Source organism: Mycteria americana, assembly GCF_035582795.1.
Source record: "Mycteria americana isolate JAX WOST 10 ecotype Jacksonville Zoo and Gardens chromosome Z unlocalized genomic scaffold, USCA_MyAme_1.0 Scaffold_18, whole genome shotgun sequence".
NCBI classification, from domain to species: Eukaryota; Metazoa; Chordata; class Aves; order Ciconiiformes; family Ciconiidae; genus Mycteria; species Mycteria americana.
In genome coordinates, this window is record NW_027445436.1 from 11,277,822 (window position 1) to 11,298,636 (window position 20,815).

The window sequence follows — 20,815 nt, forward strand, 5'->3', positions numbered from 1 at the left end:
TAAAATTAATGTATTAATTATCAGTCAGAGCTCATAAGTTGCTTAGCCAGTGAATGAAGAATGCCAGATTTTTATCCAAAGTATCAGGGGACCCATAAATCTTTTTTAAAAAAGGCCAGTTTCACATCAGTATTGTGTTCCCTCATACACAGGCTTTCTGCCAGTCTGCCCTTGTCACGGTGTACACTAAAACTAACTCAAACGAGGGACAAGCTCAAACAACTTTATTTCACAAAACAGCCAAAACCACACAACAGAAACCAATGAGAAACAGGGGTAAACCGAAATCAGTCAACACTCTAATAACATTTAACACATAACAGGTTAGAGGTGTCAGTCGGGGTATTATTACTACACGGCAATACACACAAGAATGATGATCCAAAGTGCGCACACACGCTCACTCACAAAGTGGGAAACTCTCTCGCTCTCTTGTGGGTACCCAGAAGATATAATCGCTCACCCGGGGGAGGGGGAGGGCTCACTCAAGGATATATCCAGAAGAAATCACTCACCAAAGGAGGTGAGGGCACTCAGTCCCGGGAAGTTTCCTCAGGTGGCATCCCAACCCGAGAGGAGAGGTCCCAAACACAGGCCCACTGCTCCGAGAAGACCACACTCAAAGGGGATCTCCGGCGGCGCCCCATTTATACCCTGGGTCTGATCTGAGCTGTGGTCATAATTGGTCATGATCTAGAAGCTTCTCTGAGCCATGGCACCTCACTGGCTGTGGACCCTGTCTGGGGGTCCCGCCCCTCTCCTGCTCCCCCTGCCGAGGTGTGTACGTGCCAGGGGGCACGGCAGAGCACAAAAGGCGCGAAAATGAGGCACGAAAAGCCGGTGATCGCCATGCCAAAAGCCCCGATCTTTATCGGGGGGGGGGGGGGGGGGGGGGGTGCGTACCTGTCACAGCCCTGAACTAGAATAGTGCTTCTCCTGATTCACCCTTTTACTTATGATCATTATGATTATTTATTCATAATCATGCCATCATTGTTTTAGGTTCTTGATAATCTCCTTCATGTCTGCCCTTGCTTTTGAATCTGTCCTTTCCCTTTGCCCTTTCTCATTAAACAAATAATGATTGATTTCCTCCCTGCTTTGCCAGCCGTTGCTCACTTGCATGTGCACACAGTGTTGTCTGTGCTATCAGTAGGACTCAGGAAAGTTAAGGTATGGGTCTTTCATGGTATGAAGCGGGCTCTAATTTGGAGGAAATGCACAAAGATCAACAGACAGGTGGTAAATAAAGTCTGAATTGGGCCACCCATGTACATCATCTTGTTCTCTTTCTGGAGTAGCGACAAAGGATAAAATACACTGGAATCATGGATGTGTGTGTGAATTTTAAACTCTGAGCCCCCTGTGATGGTGTTGCAGATGATTTATTTTCACCTGATTCAAAGATGTGTTGAACTGGGAGTTTCTCTTATGTAAGGCCTTCTGAACAGAGCACCCTAAATGAGAAGAAATAGTCTAATGAAAGGTGATGATACCGTGCCAGCAGGTCCATCCACTCAAGGGATAGGCCTCCCACTACTGCAGCGTGAATCACAGCCTTGCGAGCAAATCGCTGCACCTCCGTGGGTTTCCAACAGTGCCTCTGAGTCTCTGTTTGCATTTTGGTATCTGTGAAAGAAACCTGATGGTTCTTCATTATTGGCTGCTCCAGATCCATAAATTACTCCTGTTCCTCAATTTAGATGAGAATTTCAGTGAGGTGAGTGATATAGGCTGAAGAAACCAAGTGCCTAAAACAAAAGACAGATGGCTGAACCCATGATTCACCGGCGATGAGCTGCAGTTGGGCCATGTAGACTTTGAAGTAATTCATTACATTCGTATCTCTTCTGTAGGGGGAGGATTTTCCTCAATGATTTGTATGACCTTGATAAAGCCAGATAGGTGGTAATTGAGCAGCAACTACTTCTTCAGAAGAAACAGAATAAAAATATTGAAAATATTGACTCACCCCAAAGGCAGTAAGCAGCACTTTGGTCTTTGACCTTTAAGCATCCTAGGGTAGTCAATAACCTGGCTGTTAGATGCTGTGCCTGCCACTGATTTTGATTTGGGAGTAGTTTAACCTTGAACCAAGATCCAAGTAACCACGGCAACAGGAAGTCGGCCTCTCCATCCAAGGAGTGGGAATCCATAAATCAAGGTCCCTAATGCAAACACTGTGTGCAGGTAGAGATTTGAGAGGATAAGTGGTTTGTGAGGGATTACCTTTGAAAAAATGAATGACTGTCCCTTGATATGTTGAAGCACAGCTTCACAGAGACTTTTTTTTTATCAATAGAGGTCAACAGGTTACAGCTGCATGTTTTCATACAGCTCTTTATATAGGCCCTTCAGTTTAATTAGAACCAGATGTTGAATTTATGAGGTTGTTAGCATTATTATGTACCATATGCACATGCATATATGCATACATACACCCACATGTGCACATTTCTTGTGCACAAACTACATTAATGAATAAATGATGTTAAGGCTCAAACTCAAGCACTATGGAGTGGTGAAACCTCAGTTTTGCATATGCACATTTCCATAGTGCTGTGATCCCATAGGCGTAATTACCTGGTCAAATATCCCAGTTATTCTGTGGGACACTGCTTTATTCAATGTATAGCGCTCACCTAACAAACAACTATTTGGTAGCTGGATTTTCCTCTTGCTATTCAGTGTGTGACATCATGTCTCATTTATTCCACATTTCTAAGCCTTGGTATGAATAGATGAATGTTTCATGAATGTTGATAATTTTATTTTTGCAGCACTGCTCTTGAGATGAGGGGTATATTATTGTTCTCATTTGCAATAGAGAAGCTGAGCAGAGAGAGATTGCAGTTGAATGGATACAATTTGAGATGCTTAATACTTGATTTGAGGCTCTGGAAGGATGTGTGGTCTAATAGGCAGAAACTCCTCTGCATATCTCCACCAAGCCATGACGTGTAATTCTGTCTCACTCCTGACTATTTCTGCACTCAGACCCGTTCTCCTCTGTTAAGTCCCAGGCTGATATCAGGTCACAGGTCCATCAGGACTCCTATCTCTGACTGGCCCACTCTGTAGCCCTGTCTTTCAAACTCCTCTCACCAGTGCAGTTCTTCTGTGCCTGAATCTTCTGGAGATCTCTTCCACAGTTTCTGAGACAACCCATAGGTCTCCTGATTTTTCACATTTCATGTGCAAGGGACAAAGGTAGGGACTGTTCATAGCAGCTCCAAGCTGCAAATACAAGGAAATGTTGGTTGGTATCTGGAGAGGCTGAGTGCAGCCAACAGACGTAGAAGTTTGTGCAGCAGTTTCTGGCTCTGCTTCGAGATCTTCTTGATCTTCTGGGAAAGGTATCAGGGTACTTGTGGGAACTCTTTGAGGAACTACCAGGTGCTATCCAGGGATAGCAGTGGGGGCTCACTGCTGCAAGGGACAAAGGCCCCCATCTGCTGACCTGACCTGCTGTCCAGGGAGGTTTGCTGCTGGCCTGGGGCTTGGATCAGGGAAATTGTGGAGACATACCAAACCAAATCTGAGTGGCAAATCAAATCAAACAAAGGTGGCAGGAGACTTGCATGAATGACCAAGGAGCTCCTGAGTAATGTCAGACATAAAAAGGAAACAAAAAAGAGGTGGAAGCAGGAATAGGTGACCTGGAGAACTATAGAGACAATGTCCAAGCATGCAGGGATGGGCTTAGGAAGCCAAAGCCTATCTGGAGTTGAATCTAGCAAGGGCAGAAGGGCAACAAGAAATGTTTCTACAGGTACATAAGAATCAAAAAGAAGCCTAGGGAAAATGTGGGTCCACTGCTGAATGGAGCAGGGACCCTGGTGGCAAAAGACCAGCAAAAGACTGAGGTACTCATTGTCTTCTTTGCCTTGATCTTTACTGGTAAGACTGGCCTTCAGGAATACCAGGCCCCTGAGACTGGTGAGGAAAGGAAACTTACTCTTGGTGGAGGAGGATCTGGTTAGGGAACAGTTAAACAAACTGAACATACATAAGTCTATGGGACTTGACAGGATGGACCCAAAAGTGCTGAGGGAGCTGGCTGATGTCATTATGAGGCCACTCTTGATTATTTTTGAAAGGTCGTGGTGATTGGGAGAGGATCCTGAGGACTAGAAGAGAGCAAATGTCAGTCCAATAAGGGCAAGAAGACCCAGGGAGCAATAGGCTGGCCAGCCTCATCTTAATCCCTGGGAAGGTGATGGAACAAATAATCCTGGAAAGCATTTCCAAACATATGAAGGACAAGAAGGTGATCGGGAGTAGTCAGCATAGATTTATGAAGGGAAAATCATGCCTGATCAACCTGATGTTTATCTCGACTTCAGCAAGACTTTTAACACTGTCTCCTATAACCTCCTTATAGACAAACTGATGAAATACAGACTAGATAAATGTATGCTGAGATGGACTGAAAACTGGCTGAATTGCCGGGCTCAAAGGGTTGTGATAAGTGGCACAAAGTCCAGCTAGAGGCCAGTCACTAGTGGTGTACCCAAGGTGTCGATATTGGGGCCAAAACTATTTAACATGTTAATTAATGACCTGGGTGATGGGGTAGAGCGCACCTTCAGCAAATTTGGAGAAGATACAAAACTGGGAGGAGTGGTTGATATGCCAGAGGGTCATGCTGTCATCCAGAGGGACCTTGACAGGCTGGAGAAATGGGCTGACAGGAACCTCATGAAGTTCAGTAATGACAAGTACAAAGTCCTGCACCTGGGGAGGAATAACCCCATGCACCAGTACCTGTTGGGGGCTGACCAGCTGGAAAGCAGCTTGGCAGAAAAGGTCCTGGTGGGCACCAAGTTGACCATGATCCAGCAATGTGCCCTTGCAGCAAAGAAGGCCAACAGCTTCCTGGGCTGCATTAGGAGAAGCGTTGCCAGCAGATAGGGAGGTGATCTTTCCCATTTATTCAGCACTGGTGAGGCCACACCTGGAGTACTGTGTCCACTTCCGGGCTCCTCAGTACAATAGAGACATTGTCGCGGATGGAGTGAGCGTGCACTTCACTCGTTAGAGAAAAGTAAAAATATAGTTTATTGATACAGAATAGGGAGTTAACAAAGTTCAATGCGACAGTGTTTTAACAAGATTCAATGGCGAGGTGCACTCGATTATTTACTGCATAGAGGACAGGGTCAGACAAAACTGTCAGGGAGACCCTCCCGTTGAGTCATGAGGTTTGGAAAAGGATCCCCTTGCTTTCTAAACTCCTTCTCAGAGAGGAGTCTAGGTGCGGCTAGATCCAGTCCTAGTCCCAGACTTGGTCAACGGTTTATATCTAAAGGATTATATATATGCGCAATCAATCCTTTATATCACTTAGCTAAGATTTCAAAGTTTAGCATGCTATTAGTCACTTACCGAGGATCTGTTGCGGCAAGGAATCTCTCAACCTCGAGGAGTAACCTTGAGAGGCGTCCCTGCTCAAGGGGAGATCCTGGCGTGCAGCCCGCTGCCGTGCAGGAGAGCTCAAAGGGCTCTTGGGCTGCTCACTATTTATGGGGGATAAGATGATTGACTCATAGTCATATTTGCATGCCGACCACAGGTTTTAGTTTCTTGGGTGGGTGCACAACACAATAGCCCTAGGCACAACACAATAGCCCAACACAGGCTATTGTTGGGCTAATAGCCCAACCCTTAGGTTATTGTGTTGTTATCTGTCTCCTGAATCCACTTTGAGCCGATGGTGACCAGATGCATCCATTTACAATCACCACTGGTGGTTATCACCTAACCAGGGTTGCAGGAGATAAAGGTCGAGGGCGGGGGAAGCACACCGTCACAGACATGGACATATGGGAGAGAGTCCAACGAAAGGCCACAAAGATGATTGAGGGTCTGGAGCATCTCTCCTATGAGGAAAGGCTGAGACAGCTGGGACTGTTCAGCCTGGAGAAGAGAATGCTTAAGGGGATCTTATCCATGTGTACAAATGTCTAATGGGGAAGAGTAAAGAAGATGGAGCTAGACTCTTCTCAGTGGTGCTCAGTGACAAAATGAAACACAGAAGGTTATGTCTGAACATCACAAAACATATTTTTACTGTGAGGATGACTGAGCACTTGAACAGGTCACCCAGAGAGGTTGTGGAGTCTCCCTCCTTGGAGATATTCAAAACCTGACCAGACATAGTCCAGGGCAACCTGCTCTAGCTGACCCTGCTTGAGCAGGGTGGGGTGAACTAAGTGATCTCAAGAGGAGCCTTCCAATCTCAGCTGCTCTGCGATTTTTGAATTTTCATGTAATTTAATTGCCAAAATCTGATGCATTTTATCTGAGGCCCATGTGCAGGTTGATATTTGAAAAGAGAAGGAATTTATGAAGCATTACCTTTGAAAAATGAATGACTGTCCTGGATACGTTGAAGCCCAGCATCATAGAGACTGGGAGAGGTTTTCATAAATTGGCAAAGAAACAACACAAAGTCCTCACCCTAGCAGACTTTTGCTCCGGTCTCATGAGAGCGAGGCTACTGGATTTTTACAAAGCAGCAACTGCTAGGAGTTTTCTAAAATGGGAAAAAACCCAGGCATTTTAGCTGCCTTTCCGCTTGGTAAATTAATATACTTATACATATATGTAATATGTATACACACACATGAACTCACAGAAATATTACATATAAATCGGTGGATACACATTCAGGTGTATTAGGCAGATATCTAATATGTAAAATTTCAATCCCAGCAGTTTAAATTTGACACATTTACAAGCAAACAAAATGGGTTCAGATCACAAGAGAGTTTGAGAAACATTAAGGGAGGAATCTACCAGCCCTGAGTGCATAAGTTTTATTTTTCTGGAATATTTGACCTCTTTGGTATATTTCTACCACTCATTTCTTCTGCATTGTAATCCCTAGGTAGAAAAATGTATGACAAATTGCTCTTTTTTTTAAACTCCCACCTCTTTAATAAGTTGCAAGGTAAATTTTCATTGGGAAGGGGATTCCTAAAAAATAAGTATAAGTGTAATGTACTTTAGACAGGGAATTACATACTGAGGCTGTTTCTGATGCCTGCTCCTTACTCAGATGAAATACCCACTGAGTCAAGTCATTATAGAAGAGAAGTGTGTGAGTGTGGAGAATACACTAGCCAGAGAATGACAAATAGACAATCCCACTAAATACAGATATGAAGCATGTCTGTCTTTATACATATATCAGAGTGTGGTTTTGCTTGGAGAATAAAAAGTAGTAATGTGGAATTATTATGTTGGTTTACCATTGTTTATAGAGATCAGTGATGGTACATCCCTGAAGCAAAATTATAAAAAAAAAACCAACAACCAATCATGATCCTTGCTAGTATCAAGACCATATTACAGGCACATACACAGGAAAATGTGGAAATATATTGGGGTAGCAAGGACAGCAACTGACTACTCTTTTGCAGATATTCCCCAGACAGGTTGTTTTATCAATATTCATCCAAATTTTGTTTTCTTCCCCAGGAATTGCAGGTCCCCACTTAAAAACAGACCAGACTTCACTTCATAGTAAAATGGAAAGTTCTGCCTGTAACATGATGACCAGAAGGAAACCAGCAGCTGTTGACAGTGTTGCAATGCCGACTCCAGTATTATCTCTCTTACCTTCATCATCAGCAACATCTGAAGCAGGTAATGTTGTTTCCCTCCATCCCCTCTATATCTTCCCCATCTTCTTCCTTCTGGCACTGCACTGAACAATATGTGCTTGTACTGCTCTTCCTGATTGGAGAAGTAGCTGCAAATGTGCATATCTAATGTGTTAATCAGGCTGTAATTTTTCTAACACTTTCTTATCATGATCATATCTTGGCATATCAAATCTATTTTATTCACATACCACTACTTGTGCAATAATAACAACACAAGTAGCACCAGCCTGTATGGTCTAGCAGGGGACTCTGAAGCAAGACTCTTGGGTTCCTTTCTCAGCCCCGTTGTTCATTTATTTGAATGTTCCCATCCCTGTAGCACGAACATGCCAAATACACAGTGAATAGCTAAGGAGCAGCTGAGATATCTTTCTGCATACTTCAGTGATTTTAGCATAATATTCTGTCTTGCAAATGTGAAATTGGCAATGAACAGTAATTTAAAATATATCAGAATAAATAAGTCAGAATAGCATGTTTTTCAATGAACTTATATTTTGTGCTTCTATTTTGAATCAGATCAGAAAGGTGATAGCTTTATACAGTCAGAAATTGAGCCAAGTCATTCAGGCATCATCATGCCTTTTCTTGGGCATGGATAGAGAAGTTAATTTTGCATTGTGTCTTAATTTCCAGTGAATGGGGAACCCACAGTACATTATCCTACATGCAGCCATTAGGAGTTTCATAGTCTTGTCAAACCTTTGATTCCACATTCACAAAAAATGTATTTGTATTACTGAGTTATAGAATGATTACATATTTAATTATGCAATCGAAGTGCTGTTTCAGTGCACTCGTTTTGATTTTCCTCTCATTTCCTGAATAAATAGTGAAAACAAGTGATCCATGCTGTAAAGTAGCTCTATAAAGATAAAATTTTTATATTAAAAAATCAGGATTCTCTGTTTAGTCTTTAATACTTTCCTATATATAAACTAAGGACAGATTTTTAAAGTGGAGAATGAAAGCACACAAATATTTTATGATCAGTTTCAAGATGAAAGTATATGCTTGACTGCATAGTTCATTTTTTCCATTTTCAGAAGTCTAATTAAATTGTTGGTTTATCTGTAGCCCAGATGTTGAAATAATTTAGTTGAAAACTGAAAGAAACTGTGTTAATGGGAAAACAGGACAGTGCTATGGGTTTCCTGTAATTTATAGGGAGCTCTTTGAAAATTCCTCCATTCAAACCATGTTGACAAACTGAGCCCAGCTGTTGAGCAAACAGTCTTCTCTGTGCCATGTTCTTGCAAGTGGCCTCGGGCAACTCCGAAAGGATGGAGAATGACAGGCCGTAAGAAGGATCTTTAGTGCTGCAGACATAACAAAGCCATCCAGAATAAAGTTAGGGGAGCGATGGAGAACTTCCAAGGGGTCTGACCTACCTGGGCTCACCTCCTCATTCAACACCGCTGTGCTGGAGTGGGTCCTCCAGCCTGCTTTAAGTTGCCCTTGGAAATGTATATTTTTGGTAGGGATTTCTCTCTTTGCCTCAGAAGCTATTTCCAGCATCATATCAATCCTCCATGACTTCCCAGCATGGCCTGCAGCCGTTTCAATTTGTCTCTGTCTGTGAGACGGAGCCTCACTGCATCCGTGTACCCCAGGGAGGGGAGAAACACCGGGCCTCCATGTGCCTTATTTTAAATGTGTAACGCTGTTTTTTAAGACTAACGCTGGTTCTTGCTTGTTTGGGGCAGCTAGGTGAGGTTGGTTGGAGAGTGGGAAAAGGATGAAGGAAAAGTACAAAAGCCTGCGCTGCATCAAGTATTTCTACTTTCTCTTCACTTTGGGCTGGATTGTGCCAAATAGCTTCAGGTCTTCATGGAGGCAGTGCATGGCCCTGCAACCTGGGGAGTTGTAGGGAGAGATAACTGTGCCCAGGCAGCAAAGTGTCCCCCCCCTGCATCCCCAGCACCTGGAGGTTGCCATCATGTTATATCATCTCTGTAGGAGCATATTCCCTTTTTCATGTCTGCGTGCAGACATAGTGTTACTGTTTCCCACCTCCTCTTCAACCCCTTTTAGATGAATTCCACCAGATAGTGTAAGATGAAAGTCTTGCTCCCAAAGCAAGATTTTCACGTGCAAACAGCAAAGTATGTGCAGGAAGAGAACAACAAAGCCTAAAAACAATGCAGACCAACTTGGGTCCAGGGTTGGGCAGGGTCTGTCTGGATAAAATGGAAAAGATTAGTACTTAGCTTTGGTTTTCAGGAGAGCAGTATATCACGTGGCAATATAGTGAAATATTTTATATCAAAGATTGCTCACCAAGAGCTTCCAGATGAATTGATAACACCTAATGGCTCTCAGTTCAATAGTGGTTCATTTTGGCAGATCTCCCTGATATTTTGTCATATGCACACCTCATCAAATCTTCCCCCTGCAGACCCATCAGACTCTTTTCCACATAGTCTCCATACTCCAAATGTAGAATCAGATGTCCCTGACTCTCAATAGTCAAAATAATATTGGGTTTCCTAATATTTCGTTTCAAAAGCTTGACTTGAAAGCATATTACTTATTGTACATGCATTCTGACTATTGGCAGACTATGTAACACAACTCAAATACTTTCTAGAGCTTGCAAGTTCAGAGGCTTGCTAGGAAGAAAAGCCAAAGCATTATTAGTAGCTTCTAACAAGCTTCCTGAAAAAGTCATAAACACCCCAAAGCATTTACGAAAGAAAAATTAGTGCAGTAAGCCAGCATAGAACAGCATAGAAGTTTTTTTTCCAAAATTAGTTTCAGTCCAAAAGGAAATGGACTATCAGCTTGCAAAGTTTTAGGAGGGCAAAAAAGTATCTAAACAACATGAAGGAAGACACTGAGAGTGTTGTTCAGCTTATAGATTTACATGTAAGAGTAGATATCTACCCACAACTGTCTGCATATCAGTTAATTTTGGAGAACTAGGCAGTTTGGCAGAAAGCAGATGCCTACCTTTGCTCCACTCAGGCACTGTCTACTCACCATCAGGCTCCACTCAAGACACTCAGCCTGGGTGACCTGGACCTCTTGGGTGCCTAAGACACCCATTGGATTGGGCAGGATGGACAGGAGACCTGCACCTTCCTTATTCAGTATCAGGGTGTCAGAAGGATGTCCACGGTCACCTTAAATTGCATTGAGTTCCCATTTTAGAAACAGAGGTCATCCTCTACTGACTATACAGACCAGATCTCCATTGACTGCGATGGGGTGGTGTCTCGTCCCACTCGGTGGGTTGTGAGATGGGTGAATCTTTTTGATTCCCCGACAGTTTGTGTACCAACAAAGGCTGATCTCCGCTCAGCAGAGCCGTGTGGTCGGTAGAGTCACGACAATGACTCAGAGGAACAGTCTGACTATCAATTTTATTAACTAGCGAATTCAACAAATGGACAAACTTAACGAACTGGCAAGCTCAACGAACGAACAGAGGCGATTTGGCAATGGAGCTATTTTCCGGGCAACCCGTCACAATTTATCCCAAACTTACATATATTGGAAGAGTAGAGGAAGAGAGAAGCGAGAAAAGGAAAGGAAAACAGAGGAGGATAGAGAAAGGAAAAGTATCACCACCCTTGGATCCCACGATGACAATGACGATGACGATGACAGACATGACAATCCTCCAGTGGTGGGCGCGCGCGTGGTTCCCTGGAGGGCGTGTCTTTTATAGACTAATCCCCGCCTCCAGGTACGCCCCTTCAGGACTTACATGGTTCTTGTTCTAGAAAGTTCTCAATCTTCTGCGAAGGCGCTGGGGGAGGGGGGTGGTCACGAGGGGTCTCTCGGGTTGTCGCAAGCCCCTTCCTCAGGTAAACTCTGTGACCTCTGGCCATATATGGTCAGGTCCGGCAGAACCCGGAACCGTGCATCCTTCGACAAGCTCTCCACATCCCACTCTCGCTCTCCCCCACCCCATGCTCACCGACCTGCCATCGCCATGCAAATAGCGCCTCGCCTCACCACAATGTTTGAGACATTAACTCTTTCAGTCTCTCACAGGTGGTAATACTAAGCTGCAGAAACAACCGACTACAGATAAATCTCAGTGAAGACAAAATCTTTGCAGATACTTGGCTAATGCTTTACTTCAAATTCATTTCCTGTCCTTTGGTTTACTTTCTTTCCAATGAAAGTTGAGAGCAATGCCAAATCACTTCATTTCACCATGAACCTTGCAATTTTTCCTGTATTTTTGCTAAAATTCCCATCTTCAAGATTTCCATCATCAACTGAAAAATTTCAGCTTTACTTTCTGAAAAAAAATTGCATCTTGAATTTTAAAAAAAAAGTCTTGAAAATGTGCCCTCACAATAGCAATAAAAGGCAAAAGGTGGACAGCGAATACGAAGAGTGTGCAAAATGTTTGATTTCTTAAATCTTCTGACCTGAAGCTACTCTCAGGATCTGGGAGGGTCTCAAAGGAGTTGAATGCTTAGGGCTGGAAATATTGGGACTATATATGTCAATCACCAGTGAGGCCAGATGAGAGTAATCATTTTGTGTGACAGGGATCTAACCTTTTTTTGATCAGATGACTGAGAAATAGCTCGCTGCCACTTGCCCTTAGGGCTCTTACATCCACACTTTTTAGGGATGACCTACTTGAGAGGAATTTTGTGCAACTAATTAGCTTCTCCTGAGCAACTTGGATATTTCATTTCCTTTCTCTTTTTCTTTGGTACCAAAATGACTGCATTCCTCTTTTGTACTCTGTGAATCACAAATTGCAAGTGAGTTTTATTTTTCTTTTTGGTGTGGGAAGTGGGTTACATATGGAAAATGTATTTTGTTTTGTAATTAATGAAAACCAGACTTTGGGAAGTTGGCCATCCAAGTTTTTATTTATAAGAGAGCATATGTCTGTGTTTTGTTTATGACTCACTCCTACTTCTTGCATTGTAACTTGGGTTTGTTTATGCAAGCTCTTTGCTGAATCCAAGCAACATGGTGGTATAAGAGCCAATAATTTATGTTCTCCAGGAGTGGAGGACAGCAAGTGAGGTTTGTATGCTGAATCTGTCATAGCCCATAGTGAGGAAGAGGAGATTCTACCACTTGATGGCTCCTGGTTATCTACAGAAAATGCTACAATAGCAACTTTATTTAAAATACTGCTAGAAGATTAGCCTGTTAGCCATGAAGGAAGTGATAACCCCTAAATGAACCTTTCTCGAAATCTTGGCTGCTCTGGAAACTTCAGGGATTTCAGAGCCAAATGACTGCTTGACAGTCAGGTGTAAATTAAGTTTGAAAGTAGATGTGGGCTGAGGTTAATTTAGTAGGATGTTTTATTCTTTACTGAAAAGAAATTCTGAACTCCATCATTTCTTTTCCAGCAGTGCAGAATGGTTATGTTAGGAGTGAAAGGGAGCAGCAGTTATTACAATGGCAGAATTCATACATTCTGTTTCTCTCACAAAGGGATAGTTACTTATAATCCATGTGCAAATCCTGAACTCTGAACAGATGCCATGTTCAGTAAAGGACAATAAAACAATTTAAGAAAAACAAGCAAGGTCTCGTGCCCTAAGCAACGGACCAGGAGCCAAGAAATGCTGGGTACTCTTTCCAGTTCTGACAATGACTCACAACGTGACCTTGGCAAGAGACTTAACTACTTTGGACTTCATTCAGATCTAAAGTAAGTGATCTGAACCAGGAGTAAGCTTACTTTGGGGGCCATTAAAGTCAATTATATGACTGAGTAGTTTCAGCTAGTATCTGTGGAGATGATAGTAAAGAAACTCAGGCAGGGGTAATGAATTTGCCACAGATGAAGTGACCCACACAGCTTGTCTGTGCCCACTAGTTTCAGTAACAAACACTTTTTGTACTAACTGGCATCTATGGCAAGAATTAAAGGCTGGGGTGAAGACATCAGGAGTATATGTTTGGGGTATAGAAAGTTTAATAGTTACGGTGGGCCAATATGACAGCTATACTAAGCAGGTCTTCCTTCCCTCCCACTAGAGGTTTAGAAATGAGAATGAAGCAAACCCATGGTAAAACATTGCTGTAGAAAAGCTTTGTTGCTTTAGAAGAAGGGAGAGCTGTAGAGAAGTCTCTGAGGACTGCTTAATAGTCAAAGTTGTGTTTTAATCTAGGACAGTAAAAAAGGAGGCAACAGCAATTCTTCTGGGACTGTAATAAATAATCTTTTAACTTTCTTTTAGTTGCTTTACTATGCAGAGTCCTTTCTCACAGCCATCACTTCTTCAGTAGTCATATTCAGCCTATTGAGCTTGAAAGCATCTAGTCTTCATGACATTGAAAGCGGGAAAAGGAGGGTTTCCATTCACTGTTGTTTGACCCACCTCTGTTTCTGTTCTTTTCTCCCAACAGCCAGCCCACCACTGAAAAAAAGGTTCAAGCGCCGTGAAATTGAAGCAATCCAGTGCGAGGTGCGCAAGATGTGCAACTACACCAAGATCCTGTCCACGAAGAAGAACCTGGATCACGTGAACAAGATCCTGAAAGCCAAGAGGCTGCAGAGACAATCAAAGACAGGCAATAACTTTGTCAAGAAGCGGAGGGGGCGTCCTCGGAAGCAACCCCTCTCCTTTGACGAAGACTCCAGAGACCAAATGCCCGTTCTGGAAAAATGCATTGACCTTCCCAGCAAAAGAGGTCAGAGACCGACACTCAACCCTTTGATATTGGAGCAAGCAGCCACTCAAGATACAATCATGGCCACCATCGAGGCTGTCATACACATGGCTCGAGAGACACCACCTCCACCACCTCCTCTCCCTCCTCCCCCCCCTCCGCCCCCTCTCCCTTCGCCCCGGATGCCCCGGGTTGGGAAAAGGAAAAGCAAGTCCCCACAGGAGGAAGAGGGGGATGTGAAAGTGAAGCGGCACCGGAAAGGCAAAGGGAGTGAAAGCGAAGGCCTTCCCTAAGGCTGGAGCACCCCATCGGATGTCGGGTGCTGGTAGCGGGGCACGCTGGGACTGATGGACTGGAGGCACGCAGTCCGCTTCGCCCCTGCGGCAGCACCAGACTCACTCGTCCGTGTGGTGGCCAGAACCCATCATGGAGAGCTGTGCCAGCCAGGGCTCGCATCTTCCTCTTCATCGCTTTGGCCCCAGCCCCCCCAGGAAAGAGGTGTAAAGGGTGCGGAAAAGGTGGGGGGTAAGGGGGGCGGGGGGGGGGTGTGTCAAAGTTGGGGAGAGCATCTACTTTGCAGAGTTTCCAAAACTAATCAGCATCTCAGCATTGCTGTTCTCATACCATACCCGGAGGCGGGAGGTCGTCCTCGCAGAGAGCTGAACGTTGTCACTAGGGCTGCATGCTCAACTCTGATTCTGTTTGGCAGGCCAGGTGAAACTAAGAGTAACCATACCATAGTAGAAATCACTGTAAAAAAGAAAAAAAAAGAAAAAAAAATAGTGTAATTTTCTCAACTGTGATCTTGGTTATAATCTGTTTGAATTTTTTTTTTCCAGTTTTATATACCTACCAGGCTTGGGGCAGCATAACCCAAAATGCCTGACTCCTGCTAGAACTATATATTTCTTTCTCATTTACTTGCCTAGTTACAACTAGCTGCAATATAGGCAATAGAAAAGTAGAGCCTTACACGCATGCACGCTCATTCTGAGTGCTATCCCAAGGAACGACAGAATATCACAGCATTTAAAATAAGGTGTACATGGATATTCAGTTAAGATAGCATGTTTCTATGAAGCAACTTGGCATTTTCAATGGCATGTGAAAAAGGGGTCATCATCCGTCAACCAAGTTGTTTTGATGCTCGGTACATAGGAGTAGAGAACAGCAAGACACTTCTGGGGAATAGAGTTATAGTAAACATGGGCAAAATCACCAAAAAAAGAATATAAAAAACATACAAAAAAAAAATAGGACAGAAAAAATAGAGTAAAAAGACAGGGCCCAAACCCACCAGTTCTTACCACTTGCAATTCCCAGTGAAATTGATGGGAAACCCAGGATCCAAATAATTTGCATTGGGTAGCAATGCCTTGATATGTTCTTTTAAAGAAAATAGATAAAGTAGATGTTTGTTTTAAAAAACTAGAGAACAAAACCCTATGGAAAATAGGTTCTTTCTTGGCAATTATTTCTTAAAAAAGAAAAGGAATAAGTGTTCTTATCTGAAAATAAAAATAAAAATGTTCAAAGGGTATCACCACTGCAATTGTATTAATGCCACTTTGGACATGTTCTCCAAGTTGTGGTTGCCTTAATAAACTAAAAAAAAAAATTTTTTTTGTACATAATGTAATTATAAAGCTCTCAGTCTGCATGGATGCAAACTGTGTGTGACAAATCGTCTCTTTAAATGGTCAGTTCAAATTGTACATTTCTCATTCGAGTTGTACGTTAGCCATTGATTTAACTTGGGTAAAATACCCGAGCTCCATTTCCACAGCCCAATTAAAATGTTTAACTAAAACAAAGACTGAACGTGAAACTGTTCCATTGCAGTAATAATGCTTTTAAAAAAGAAGTCAGTTGTTGAAATTTGAAATAGGTACTTTCAACTTGATTTAATTTCTTTTTGAAGTCCTTCAGTACACTCAGCACCTGGCATGGCAAGATGGATATTCAAACAGGAGGGGGGAGGGAAAATTCCAGCAAGGGAGCGGGGATTGGAATTATTTAATGATTCACAAGCCAACTGCTATTCCCTTTTTTGAGAAATCTTTGAACTGGCTCATTGCCAAGGAAACTTCAAATAGCACGACACTAAAAAAAAAACCAAAACAACCAACCCAACAAAAAAAGTCCCTGAAAAAAAATATTGTGTTTCTATTCTGTTATTTATTTACAAAAATCATATCAAGACTATGGTGTTAAAGGGACACTGTAAACATACAGCTTATTCTTTTTAGAGACTGATTTTTCTTCTGTGATAGCACCTTAGCTTATTAAAACTGAATGCATTTGGGGTTTGGATTGGGTTGGGGGACTGGGAGAGGGGATTTTTTTTTTAAAGGCTGGAACAAATCTTGAGATCCTATCTCCTTAAAACTGATAAGAGGGATCACAGAATTTTGTTTCCAATTTGTTTTGCATCATTCATCATACTCATTTGCACTTTTTGTTTTCCAATTAATGCAGCTTAGAAATAAACTGGCCGGTTGCTCATTCCGTTACAACCAATTTTGCTTTTCAGTTGTCTTGAATTAGCACAGTGTTACTGACTGAAGTTGTAGGCCTGCAGAAAAAAATGCTTAAGCCACCTCGAGCTCCTCCCTTCTTCCTTAAAAAACATTGGACTGAGGTTTAGTTGATTCAGAAATCTTTTTTTTCCATCTCTCCTTTGGGCCTGAAAGTAGGTGACAGTGTCGCTTAAAATGCAAGAAAAACTATAAGTTTGGTATTCCAGGTAGCCTATAAGCTGAAACTAAGCCAGACAACAACTTATCCTTAGTTTTATCTTCAGTGATCTCTTTATTAGCATTGAAGGACATTTCAATGTGTAGCGAGTGGAGCAAAGGTCCGAAAGGACCAAATTCTGTCATTGAACGCCCATCGTGGCTTCAAGACATGTCAGACCTTACAGAGTGCTGGATAAGGGCTGGATTTGGGCTGGACCTTTCTGGATGCACTGGGATGCAACCCCCCCAGGGAAGGATCACTGAATGGCTGCTGCCTCCCATGCTCCTGAGCTTTGGGAAAAAAATGCTCTTATCCTTCCAAAAAGTACTATCCAGAATGCTGCTAGAGGCATAGTGCTTAAGGAGAGCGTCCACTCAGAGGGTACAACCCCATATAACCTTCACTGAGCAAAAAAATTAAGAGGTCCTTTTGTTCCTAGAGAAATTAAGGGTGGCATTCAAGACTTGGTAGCCGCAAGCTGTCAGCGTAGGATGGGCTCTATCCAGATGCCCAAGGTTTGTTTTTCGTGGCAAGAAGGTGCTGGTAGAGCGCGGTGTTGCGATACAGCCTTGGCTGTTTGTCCAAACAACAGCCCAGTGCAGCTGGTCCTGACTGGCAGGAAGATTAGCTTGTTAATTTGTATGAAAGCAGGCTGAAAATACTGTTAGATGGCACTCAGAGTTTGTGTTCTGCATGTTGCATAGTCTATAAATATGATAAGCAAGTTGCTGACAGAATAATATTATAAGGCAATGTACTACATGCAGATCATAAAGGATTTAGTTTTAGGGCTTAAGGCTAAAATCTCACTCCTGCAGTTTATTACCCAACAATATTCCAGTAATGAGCTTTTTGATTTTTTTTTCCCCTACCGCTAGGAAGATTTACTGAGCAACTCTAAATTCTCTCCACACATTACCAAGAACTGTATAAAACCAGAGTGAAAGCCCTTTTGCTTATTAAGACCAAAAAGACCTTTCAAACACCTCCACTGTGTCACAGATTAACACACATCTTAGCATGCTTCAATAAAAACGTGAAACAAAATCACATGGTTGTGAGCCATATGAAATGAGGCCACGGGTTTGCATCCTCTCCGTGGGTCTCGTATTCCTCAACCCAGCGTAAAACCAGGAATGGGGACAAGCGTGCAGGGAGAGAGGAAAAAAAAACAACCACTTGTGTCTCCAAGAGCTTCATACTGCCAGTTTCTTGAGCCCTTCAATATTAAATTTTCTGTGAAGCACCTTGCATGCTTTTGGGTAACTGTAAAGAAAAGAAAAAAAAAAACCCAAAGGTAAGTCATAATAGTCATCAGCTACTAGGGTATCCTACAGCAGGGCCCATGACTCTCCACTTGACAGCAATGCTTTGGACCATTCATGTAGAATATTCTGTTTGTGTTGTTACATCTTTTGGGTAGTGTCTGTTACAATGAGGTGCTGGTTCATCACTGGGGCTTCTGAGTGCTACAGCAATATGACAAATAAACAGGAATCGCTGTTCCGTACACAAGGATTTCCCCAACTCTTATTTTCACAGGCCCTGATTCAGGACTGCACTTAAGCACATTTAAGTAGTATCCTGAAGAGTAAAAAGAACAACAAAAAAAGACAGGGAAAAGAAAAAATACAAAGCAGGATGGTTTTCTGAATTGAGAAAACAAACATCATGCCCTTGCAATGCCTCTTCCTTCCATATCATCCAAAAACTGGGGTGCAGCAGTTCTGAGATAATTAGAAGCACATTTCAACAAAGGATGCATATTTGAGATCTCCTTAATATGCCTGCCTAGGTTGTATAAAACACTACGTAGAAAAAAAAGAAAAAGAAAAAAAAGGTAAAAACATGAAAAGAGCTGCCAATTGGACAACATGGGGAAGCAGTTCAATCCCATGTTGGTTTGTTTTATTTTTCTTTTTCTTTATTTTTTTAAGCTATTTCTTAAATAATAAATGCACATGAAGTGTTAAATATGTATATACTGTATTTCAAAAAAATTAAAAAAATTAAACGAATGGGGCACAAGATTGTTCTATAAGTCATGCTGACTAATTTTTAGTTTGTATTCATAAGTGGTTTTTAAAAGCCTTTTTTAAAGTGTAATTTGCATGTTCTACTTTGACTGTATGTAAACATATTTTAGAGCAAAAAAATGTATTTGTATTTTATTGAATATAGAGGCAAGAAAAAAACCTTGTACATTGTTTGAAATGTTCTTTTTGTAACAGTTTTTATTCATGAAGCATTTTTGTACATTTAAAAATGGATATGGACTTGATGTTCTTTGAGGCTTAGATACATCTGGCATGCTTTAATGTCATGCTCCTTCATGATCTTAGATGTTGGTTTTTAAACATTTTTTTCTAAAACAAAGCTCAGTCTTTTTGCTACCAAATCAGGTTAGCACAGTATAGAGCACTTAACTAAAAAAAAAAAAAGAAAAAAAAAGTTAATCCTATTCATATGTTATTCATTGTGTGAAATTAAAGGAATTCAATTCAGTCTAACATGAGTTGTGAATTCTTTTGTCTTATTTCCCATCTGTTTCCCATCACTAAGGAGTTTAATAGCTTTTGGGATACTAATACCATGCATTCACAAGCCCTCTTTATGGTAATGGAGAAAAACATGCTTTGGTTCTGTTCTTTTTTCTTTTCTTTTTTTTTTTTTCATTTTCCCAGAATATCCTTAAAAGTTGAAAATGGACTGTGCCATGGGCCCCATGGACAAAAGAGGGATTCACACTTTGAGGCTGTGCGTATCACCAAATGAACGGAAACATCTCTGGTCCAAATTGTGTCCCCAGGCACCAGTACGGTAGTACTCGCCACCCAGGTGGGATTTCTACTCCCCAAGCAGATGGTGCATCCCTCTCCAGATTCCCTGCAAAGAAGGGAGTCCCAGGGGCTGGGTTATGGACGAGGGGGTGACAGGAGCCAACCCTCTCCTCACTGAGCATCAGAGATGAAGGGCTGTATGCCAAGGGGTATTTTCCATTCTGTGAAATCTCATGCTGTGACTATGGGACCGGGAGTTAGTTGTAGCATGGTTTTAAATTTCTTTTCCAAGTTGCTGCTGAGTGTGGTCAGCTGCCATTATACAGTCAGCCTCAACATCCACAAGTTCCTCTGCAGCAACATCAGATTTCCTCTTTTTCCTCCTCCTCAGAGAGGATCCACCACCTTCCCCAATGGCTCAGCAACCTGTGCATGGAAAGTAAATCCTGTTTCCTGGAGAAGGCAGCGATGCTCAGGCAGGATAGATAACTTGGTGTCCTCTCATGTTCTTCCCTTCTGAAGCTTTGCGGGATAGGTTGGCTTGGTGGGACCAACTTATTCAGCCACAAAGATGACCCCTCTGACTCTGCTGTTTTCACAGCTATCGCTTTATGTTACTGGAGTACAGCTGCTCCAAAGATCTCAAATGTGATGGGGTTTTTTTCTTTCTCCTCTTTCTCTAACATATGCATAGCCCCAGCTTTTGACAAGTTTGCAAAAGTGCTGACATCTTCGCTCACTGTTTTTATTGGGCTCTGTGATGTATAAGCCACTGGTCTCCAACTCCAACCACATTTTTTTAAAAGGCCTGCGGTAAGACTCCCTTGGAAGTGTCTGTGAACTGTCAAGTTTTGTGCTTGCCGCTGTAGTATCTCAGGACTGATCTCCCCTCCCGTCAGCTCTTTTCTGAGATTTACCTCCCACCGCCACTGAGCTCTGCTGTACTTTCGTGGTGTCACCTTGCAGGCATAATGGAGCAAGGCTAGAGCAGCTGTTGGGAAAGCGAGAGTTGGG

The 20,815-nt window shown here is 42.4% G+C and overlaps 1 protein-coding gene across 4 annotated transcripts in view; it reads left to right on the forward strand.

The window, feature by feature from the left end:
• Window positions 1-19,518, forward strand: part of SETBP1 (SET binding protein 1) — a 279,898-nt gene extending 260,380 nt beyond the window's left edge. For all 4 annotated transcript variants that reach the window (XM_075488907.1, XM_075488908.1, XM_075488909.1 and 1 more), the window contains 2 exons: window positions 7,486-7,653; window positions 14,019-19,518. In XM_075488907.1, coding sequence (XP_075345022.1) covers window positions 7,486-7,653; window positions 14,019-14,575 — 725 coding nt within the window. In that variant the 3' untranslated portion in view covers window positions 14,576-19,518. The remainder of the gene's footprint in view (window positions 1-7,485; window positions 7,654-14,018) is intronic.
• Window positions 19,519-20,815: the final 1,297 nt, after the last annotated feature.